General features: G+C 35.5%; 1 protein-coding gene across 1 annotated transcript in view; it reads left to right on the plus strand.

Annotated features, from left to right (window-relative positions):
* The window catches only part of LOC131531911 (V-set and transmembrane domain-containing protein 2-like protein), a 64,972-nt gene extending 55,096 nt beyond the window's left edge, over positions 1-9,876 (plus strand). Inside the window, exons 3-4 of the mRNA XM_058763097.1 lie at positions 3,125-3,169; positions 7,979-9,876. Coding sequence (XP_058619080.1) covers positions 3,125-3,169; positions 7,979-8,311 — 378 coding nt within the window. The 3' untranslated portion in view covers positions 8,312-9,876. The remainder of the gene's footprint in view (positions 1-3,124; positions 3,170-7,978) is intronic.
* Positions 9,877-10,296: the final 420 nt, after the last annotated feature.

The following is a 10,296-nucleotide window of genomic DNA, read 5'->3' on the forward strand; positions in this document are numbered from 1 at the left end:
ATGACTGAAAGTCTGGATCTAGGACCAATAAATAAATAAATAAAAATCTAAACATGTAAGACATTTAAAAAGTAGTGAGAATAAATGATGAAGACCTAGTTAAATGTTTCCAAGACCGTCACATAATGAAAACACATTGATATCCATTGTGGTTTGAATAAAACCACAGGGACATAAAAGTAGCCAGAGCTGAAAAAACACAAACATGAGGTGAGCAGAGGAGAGGAGAGGAGAGGATACAGCGGTATTAATGGAGCCGCGAGTCTGCAGCAGGTAACAGTCCACACAACATTAATCACAACCAGTAGAAATAGCTGCAGGTTCCCCAGACACCAGAGAGAGTGAGAGAGTGAGTGGGAGAGATTGCAGGGCTTCCTGCTGTGAACTCAAGATGCTTTTTAATTGGATGGAGGGATGAAAAAGAGGGACATGGAGAAACTCTTGCTCACCTTTGCGTCATGTATTATTCATGAAGGACTCTTGAGGATCCGCTGCGGCCGGTTAAGATCGCATGCCGCAGAACCAACATCTCATTCCAGAACACTGGACCTGAGTGTCATTGTGTGTGTGTGTGTGTGTGTGTGTGTGTGTGTGTGTATGTCCTGCTGCTGTTTGTTTCACTCATAGTAACTGCATTAATCACATTAATATACTCTGTAGAATGACCAAAGTTTAATGAATAATTCAACCAAAAATTTAAATTCTTGTTCATTTTGTGCCACATTTGACTGTGAATGATTTAGGAACTTGAGGGTGAGTACAACCCGTATTCCGGAAATGTTGGGATGTTTTTTTAAATATGAATAAAATTAAAACTAAAAGAATCACACGAGCCAATATTTTATTCACAATAGAACATAGAGAACATAACAAATGTTTAAACTGAGAAATTTTACACTTTTATCCACTAAATGAGCTCATTTCAAATTTAATGCCTGCTACAAGTCTCAAAAAAGTTAGCACAGGGGCAACAAAGGGCTGACAAAGCAAGACATTTTGAAAAGATTCAGCTGGGAGAACATCTAGCAACTAATTAAGTTAATTGACATCAGGTCTGTAACATGATTAGCTATAAAAGGGATGTCTTAAGAGAGGCAGAGTCTCTCCGAAGTAAAGATGGGCAGAGGCTCTCCAATCTGTGAAAGAGTGTGTAAAAAGATTGTGGAATACTTTAAAAACAATGTTCCTCAATGTCAAATTGCAAAGGCTTCGCAAATCTCATCATCTACAGCACATAACATCATCAAAAGATTCAGAGAAACTGGAGAAATCTCTGTGCGTAAGGGACAAGGCCGAAGACCTTTGTTGGATGCCCGTGGTCTTTGGGCCCTCAGATGACACTGCATCACTCATCGGCATGATTCTGTCATTGACATTACTAAATGGGCCCAGGAATACTTCCAGAAACCACTGTCGGTAAACACAATCCGCTGTGACATCTACAGATGCCAACTAAAGCTCTATCATGCAAAAAGGAAGCCATATGTGAACATGGTCCAGAAGCGCTGTCGTGTCCTGTGGGCCAAGGCTCATTTAAAATGGACTGTTTCAAAGTGGAAAAGTGTTCTCTGGTCAGACGAGTCCAAATTTGACATTCTTGTTGGAAATCACAGACGCCGTGTCCTCCGGGCTAAAGGGGAGGGAGACCTTCCAGCGTGTTATCAGCGTTCAGTTCAAAAGCCAGCATCTCTGATGGTATGGGGGTGCATAAGTGCATACGGTATGGGCAGCTTGGATGTTTTGGAAGGCACTATGAATGCTGAAAGGTGTATATAAAGGTTTTAGAGCAACATATGCTCCCCTCCAAACTGTTTTGAAAAGAAGAGGAGATGCTACACCATGGTAAACATGCCCCCGTACCAACTATTTTGAGACCTGTAGCAGGCATCAAATTTGAAATTAGCTTATTTTGTGCATAATATTGTAAAATATTTCAGTTTAAACATTTGTTATGTTATCTATGTTCTATTGGGAATAAAATATTGGCTCATGTGATTTGAAATTCTTTTAGTTTTCATTTTATTCAAATTTTTAAAAATGTCCCATCATTTCCAGAATTCAGGTTGTAAATAAAGAAAATCATTTTAATTTTGGGTTGAACTGTCACTTTAACACTTACAAAGTACAGTAAAAAGTAATTGTTTAGCTGAGAAATAATAATAAGAACTCTGTGTGAACAACAGTCTGACCTTTTATGTTGTAAACAACATGAGCAATTCAAATCAAAGACATACAGGCATCTACTAAAGACACATCAGTGACTAAAGCAACTTGCATGTCTTCAAATGACTTTAACTGTGAGATGTTTTACATTTTCTCTTGGGAAATGCTTGGATGAAACTACTAAATCAGAAATATGAGGGTGAAAATAACAGTGCTCAATTTCTTTGATGTGAAATAACCCCTTTGCCACAGAAAAAAAATAATGTAACTGCAATGGAGAATATCATTTCATGTAATTAACCTAATATTTGTATTTTGTGAATGTTTTGTTTTGTTATTTTTAATGAAATAGTGATTGTATATTCAATTCAGTTTAGAGTATGCTTGTAGCACTATAGGGTGATAAAATGGATATCACAAATAATATGTATTATCATTAGAGTTCAGTATATTTAAGATTAAAGTTGATGACATTTAAATCATATAAATGTACAGTTAAAATAAATAATTAAAACTGAAAACAATGAACATAAATCTATTTTTAAATAGAAAAAATATTTTATTTTTTATGTTTTATTTTATATTTATTTCATATTTATATGTTTTTAAAATATAAATATGCATTTTATATTTTGGACTCTAATTCTGAATATATAGTTATAAATGAGAATGTATATGTAGTTGTAAATCTGAATATGTTGATATGATGCATGACTGTGTGTTATTTTAGTATCACTGATATGCTATTCTAGTTATTTTATTTTTAGTTTATTTAATTTTAGTTATTTTAGGATGTTAAGTTAAGCTAGACAAAATGAGAAATGTTGATTTTGCAACTAGCTGAAAGAAAATAAAATGTCATTTATTTGTATTTATTTTATTTCAAATAACGTGATTTTTTTTTTAGTTAATTATAGTAACCCTAATATGACTGAGTTTTGTTTTATTTTTTTCATTGCAGGTGGTGCCGCAGAATGAGATGTCAAAGGACGCCACCAAAATCAGTGTAAGTGTGTGATGTTTGTCGTTTCCTCCTCATTTCCTTCATAAAGGTCTCTTTCATGTTAGTTCGCGGCTGCCGTCTTCTGCTCAACGAGAGAATGTAAAAATCCATGTTGTGAGTGTTTGTCAGGGTGAATAACTGGAGCGTACAAATACAACATCACACTTGCTTGGGCTAAAGGTGATTTGTTAGCAACTTGCTCAGCTCTTGCTGGTTGAGCTGGTTGAGCTGCTGCAGGCTGTGTGTGTCACACATTAAATCACACAGAATTAAGTTTTTTGAAAATCTAAAAATGCAGAAAGTCTCCTGTAAGGGGTAGGTTTAGGTGTAGGATTGGTGTAGGACAATAGCACATACAGTAAGTACAGTATAAAAACCATTACGCCTATGAATGTCCCCACAAGGATAGTGAAACAAGTGTGTGTGTGTGTGTGTGAGACGCTGGAGTCTCCTCATGTTAAAGTCATACAGCCTCAGAGAGCCGCTCACAAACACAGTGGGATGAAGCGGCTGTGGTTTGGAGTGTGTTTGCTGATAGTTCAACAGTATCACACGCTCACACACTGATGCTGCTGTATCAATATCTGCTGTGATTGTGCCACAGGTGATCATAACTGTGCTGATATTCAGATGAACAGCATAGATATCAAGTGTGATATTGTGTAAACAAGCAGTTAATGCTGAGCAACAAATTTCAGACACACTCTTGAACATTTGTTTAATTTGTGCTCAATTAAATTAAAATATTCCCAAAATAAACCAAAACAGGATCATGCAATCACGCAATTATATGTAACAATTCACACAAGTAATATTTTACTGTACCTTACAGCTTGGAATAATAACTGAAATGCAATTTTTTTCCCCTGTGTGTTTATTTTAATTTTAATACATTTTAATTCATTTAATGATTCTTTTTATATTTTTAAGCTCCGGTTTTGTCATTATTATTATTATTGCTGTTGTTGTTGTTATTAGTAGTATTACTAAATAAAAATATTAAACAAAATGTTGAAAAATTGAGTATTCAAAAAATAAAATCTTAAATTTAATTTAATTTCTTTTTTTAACTTTTACAGTACAAATTTAAAATTACAATTCTATTATATCTTTTTTTTTTAAACATTAAACCATCAAGCTTTTATCCAAACCATTATGTTAGCATCATTGAAATTATATCAGTTTTTATAAAAAAAAATTAAAATTGCTTTATAGTAATTTTGTCATTTTTTGTCCTTTTTAGTAGTTTGTTTTTCTTAATATCGTTAAAGTTAAACTACATGAAAATTATAAATGTTGCTTAAATAGCTTTTCTTTTCTTTTTTTAATCAGTTTATTTTATTTCAAGTTATGAACTTGTTTTTATGGTTTTAGTTTTAGTTAACTATAAAATCCTGATCTGAACCCATGGGGCCAATAAGTGGTTTTTGTGCCACCCAGTATCTGAATTTCTCGTGACATTAAAAGGTTACAATAATAGTTTTTTTTTTTTTTTTTTTTTTAAGCAATTGTTAGTCACACACTTATTGGTGTTTGGCATCTAAATAGCTTTTATAAGCGTGTCTGATCAGGGACGAGTGGATAGCACATTGACTAGAGTTTTGCAGGCTCATTCTCTCAGTAAGATGTTGAAGGTGAGTGTTACGTGTGTGTGTGTGTGTGTGTGTGGGTGGGTGGATAAATCAAAGCATCTCTCTCTGCTACTTCATTAAATATTCACAAGGACATTTGCTTCCAGTCTGAAAGCAGAGCTCTGGATCTGAGGTTGGAGGTTCACTGGAAGCGCTCTGTCCAGCCGCTGATGTTCACAATGGTGCTGTTTTACACTCTCGTGCATCTAGCTGTGCTGTTATTTCTGATTGTAGAGAAGCTGATAGCTAGAGCATGTTTATTAACACACTCGACATATGTAGCGCTGTGGATATGGCGCCGGCGTGTGAAGTGAGTTCATGTTAGCGTGTTTGTGTGTGTGCATGCGGGTTTGTGAATGTATGTTTATTTATCCACCTGATCCACACTCAATCTGCTTCACTGGCAGACGGCTTTATTGAGCGTCTGGACCGCGCTCAGAGTCCTCTGGGAATGCTGACCGCTTTAGAGAGAGATTGTCCTATTGTCTCTGAGCTTCAGAGGAAGAGAGAAAGAGAGAGAGTGAATGTGTCTCTCATGTGTCTCTCGGTTCCACAGCTCATCTCATTACTGCTGACATGCAGACTGATGCATTTCACACTTTCACTGCATTTAACTGCATTGCCTCAACTGTTGCATTTCACTCGCATACTGCATTTTACTGTATTTAATTGCCTCCACGATTACATTTCAATCTCTCACTGTATTTCATTGCATTGCCTCAACTGTTGTATTTCACTCACTCGCTGTGTTTTACTGCATTTCACTGCCTCCACTATTACATTTCACTGCATTGCATTTTCTCAACTATAGCATTTCACTCACTTGCTGCATTTTACTGCATTTCATTGCATCCACTGATGGATTTTACAGTCACTGCATTTGACTGCATTGCTTCCACTGATGCATTTCACTGCATTGCATTGCCTCATTTGTTGCTTTTCACTCGTTACATTTTACTGCATTTCATTGCCTCCATTGTTGCATTTCACTGTCTACTATTGCATTTCACTCCCTCACTGCATTTTACTGCATTGCATTGCCTCCATTGATGCATTTCACTGCCTCTACTATTGCATTTCACAGTGTCACTTCATTTGACTGCATTACTTCCACTGATGCATTTCACTGCATTGCATTGCCTCAACTAATGCATTTCACTCCCTCACTGCATTTTACTGCATTGCATTGCATTGCCTCGCCTCATTTGTTGCATTTTACTGCATTTCACTGCCTCCACTATTGCATTTCACTGTCACTGCATTTGACTGCATTGCTTCCACTGATGCATTTCACTCCCTCACTGGATTTTATTTCCTCCTAATGCATTCCTCTCTTTCACTACATTTCATTGCATATCAATGCCTCCATTGATGCATTCCACTCTCTCACTGCATCTACTCCTGCATCACACTGCCCCCTTTCACTAAACTCACAAGTTTACAGATTGTGAATTTAATTCATGTAAAACAAACTGAATACAGCAAAAGAGTTCAAATGAATTACTTATCAATTACTATTAATTGCTAATCTAACTAAATAAATAGAACATAATTGTCACTCCCTGGGAAATTGTTGCAAAATATATTTGTATATATAATAAATTACTTGCCGTTCATAGTGCACAGACAACATGCTCTTAACTTCATGTTTGCAAGTGAGGTCTCAGTGCAACAGCATGAGATAATATTAACCAGTCATTAAATCATTTAGTCACATAAATGTTTTTGATGCATTTTTGTTCAATTTTTTATTGTTTTACTGTTTTTCACACTAGTTAATGAATAAAAAATTAAACATTTTAATAATTTTTTATATATATTATTTTTCATACATTTTTTATTATCTTTTTTCATCATTCATTTTGGATATTTGTTTTTCATGTTGGTGTTTCCATTTTTCCATTGCATTTTTAATGCAATATCCCTGATTTTTTCCCAGATGTGGATGTAAACCCAGTTACTGTCTCCACTGCTTGCTTTCATTGTCTCTTACTGCATCCACTGCTGTCCATCACTGCCTCCACTGTAGCATTTCACTGGCCTTATCCCAAATGCTGTCCTAAACCCTTTGGGTCCGCTGAGTCCACCACACAATGCAGCACAGTAGTTCAATACAGAGTCTGCATTTGGGACAGAGCCACTGTCTCACTGCATTACTGCTGTCTCACATATCACATCTACTGTTGCGTTTCACCGCAGCTGCTCAGAGGCACATGATGGTCCACACACACAGGAGCTCTGATGTTCACAAGCCAATTTCAGCCTGCAGGACAGAAAAAAATGAGAGCTGGGAGCAATACATAAGACTCCTTGTTAACAAATCCAGAGGTTTATTCGATTTTTGGTTGTATTTTGCAAGTTCCACAGGCATTAGTGCAGTTGAGGCAAAGCACTATAGGTGAATAGGGTGACAATTAATTAATAGCAATAACCATATTTTCACCAGTTGATTAAACACATTAAGACAATGGTTTTGCATTACAAGTTTTCTTAAATATTATATTTAAAAGTGCAAATGATGCATTATGTAATTAAATATGCACTAATTTGCATACATTTGGGGAACATACATTTGAACAGTGGATAAAGCCAGGTACAAATTTCTTGTTTCATTTTGTTGACATATAAGAGTTAAAGGTTTTATAAATGGGATGTTGGATATTTATTTTTATCACTCCATAAATCAGAAAATAATGTCAACAGCCAAAAACTAGAATACATTTTGACATTTCTAGGAATAAAATGTAATCCAAACCAGGCGAATGATACATGAACAACAAATCCCTCAGCAAAAAACCTTCAGAATATAGATGAGAATAAAACTGAAGTTTGGTTTGTTTACATTTCTGGCTCAGTGCAGAATAAAAATATATTCTGAAAAATATGTACTGTAATTAAAATCTACAGATGCAAAAGTGTAATAAAATGAACACTTTGGATGTTTTCTTTCCACTCGTCTGTAAAAAGATGTTATGAAAATCACAAAATTGATTAGTGCATGAAAAATACAATAGTTTTGCCTGTAGTGTCTTGCCTTAAATGTTCTCAAAAGGCTGTTCTTCATCCCAAATCAGTCGGAGTCCATTTTAAATCAGCATGTTCGAAGCTGATTCATGATTTAATACCCTGATGCTGGTTTCCACACATCTCCTGACCGGTTCTGCTGTCTGTTTCTCTGTAGGTGGTGAAGGTTGCCGGAAGCAACATCTCCCACAAGCTCCGTCTGTCCAGCGTGAAGCCGGCGGACGAGGGAACGTACGAATGCCGCGTCATCGACTTCAGCGACAGCAAGCTGCGACACCATCGCGTGCGAGCGTACCTGCAGGTGGAGCGTCCTGAGGGGAACGCGGCTCCTCCGGTCCATCAGGGGGCGACGTCACAAGAGGAGGCTCTGCAGTCTGACCACCACAAGCACCAGCCGGCCCACCACGCCCATCACAAACCCGGCCGCGAGCTCAGGAAGAGGTCCGCTGATGATAGTACCACTGACTGCACTGAGAGCTGCGCGCTTTAGGTTCCTCTTACCTTCAGTTACTACCCCACCCGAGCACCTGGTCACCCACACCACCCAAATACCCATAGTTCCTCACGCCAACCCCTAAACTAGGGATAGCTCACCTGAAAATGAAAAATCTGTCATTTACTCATCCTCATGTTGTTCCAAACCCATATGACTCACGTTCTTATCTTAAAAGAAAAAAAAACAGGGTTTTTTTTTTTCATTTTTTTTTTTTTATTTATTAGCCCCTGGTCACTCTCCTTTTTTGTCCTTTTTGAAGCTTTGTTTTATTTCATAGCATTTTTTTAATCTGCAATTAATTTTTCTGCAATATAATTAATTTTGTGTTTTTTGTAAAAAAAAAAAAAAAAAAGATAGTGAAACATGTCTTTTTTAGTTTTTTGTTGTCCTTATTGAAGCTTTAGTTAATTTTATTTATTTATTTTGAAGCTTTGTTTTATTTTATTTAATGGTTGTTTTATTTGACATTTTATTTGATTTTATGTTTTTGTCCTTTTTGAGGCTTTTTATTTTACCTCATTTCATTTTCTTTAGCCTATGGTCACTGTCTATTTCCAAAGAACAGCTTAAATATTCTGCTAAATAAATTATTTTGAGTTTTATGGAAGAAAGTTAATCTATTTTATTTTATTTATTTTTATATTTTATTGTCTCTTTTTGAAGCTTTATTATATTTTATTTCATTTTAATTAATTTTATTTATTTTATCTAATTTATTTTATTTTATTTATTTTATTATTTTTAATAGCCCCTGGATCTACTTCCAAAGAGCAGCTTAGACATTCTGCAAAATCAATCATTTTATGTTTTATGGAAGAAAGTGAGTCACACAGGTTTGAAGCAACATGAGTGTTGAGAGAGTACATAATGACAAAATTTTAATTTTTGAGTGAACTATCGCTCTAACAAAAGATGTATATTTCTGTATAAAAACGAAGGTAGATGTCTGTTCAGAACAGCGAGTGCATGACAAACATTTCTAATAATATTTGCCAGTGAGCAAGAAACCAAATTAGACAGCTGATTTAAACTCTTTGGTCATTCTTAGTTTGATCAGATTCATGGTTTTGATACGATGTATAGACAGCTAGAAGCGGCAGAACAAAGTGAATGTTTGAAATATTCTTCATCAGGTCTAATCGATGACATTTACATGCTGTAATATTACTATCATTGTTTACATGTATAATGTTACAGGCACCAGTCTGAGGGTTTTATTCTGGACTGGCATCACCGATGGCACAATGCGATTTGATAGGTGCCAGCTTTTGCAAATATGTTTCATGAAGCTTTTGTGTCAATGGAAGGATGGTGCGCACACAATATTTCGACGTTTTGTGGTTTTTATGCAGCTTTAAAAAGATCCTGAAAATACTCACAGTATGTTTAATGGTAGCCTATTAACAACGGCTTCGTTTCTGGTTTCTTTGATCTTTACAGTTTGATTCAATAGTTCTTTTTGTTTCTGGAAGTAATACATGTACAGATTGTGTATATTACGTAATCCTACAAAAGACTGGTTTCACCTTCAATGTATGCCTTTATCAAATAAAAAACATTGTACATTGATCATATGTCGTTGTGTGTCATTAATACATGATTTGCTGGCTTTTTTATTAACATGGTGTGAAAAAATATGCATACAAATGTGGAAAACTGGGAACGCAAACTGATCTAAAGAACTTCACTGTGTTCCGAAATTCTAATTATAAAACGGATAGTTCCGGTCCTTGATTCTGATTGGTTGAGCTGTTGTAAATTATTCTGCAGACATAGGCTACACCTCTTTGCTTCTGTGTGTTGCTCAGCAACCACAACCGTTTCTGAGGAACTACATTGTTTGGCGGAAGAATGTTTTTATTAATAATGATATCATTACGATTTATTTGGTTTTATTTTGTGAAACCTTGCTACGCATATGGGGAAAAAAACAAAAACGAATATGGAATAACCGTTTTATAAAAGCAACAAATTTATTG

Source organism: Onychostoma macrolepis, chromosome 23, assembly GCF_012432095.1.
Source record: "Onychostoma macrolepis isolate SWU-2019 chromosome 23, ASM1243209v1, whole genome shotgun sequence".
Taxonomy (NCBI): domain Eukaryota; kingdom Metazoa; phylum Chordata; class Actinopteri; order Cypriniformes; family Cyprinidae; genus Onychostoma; species Onychostoma macrolepis.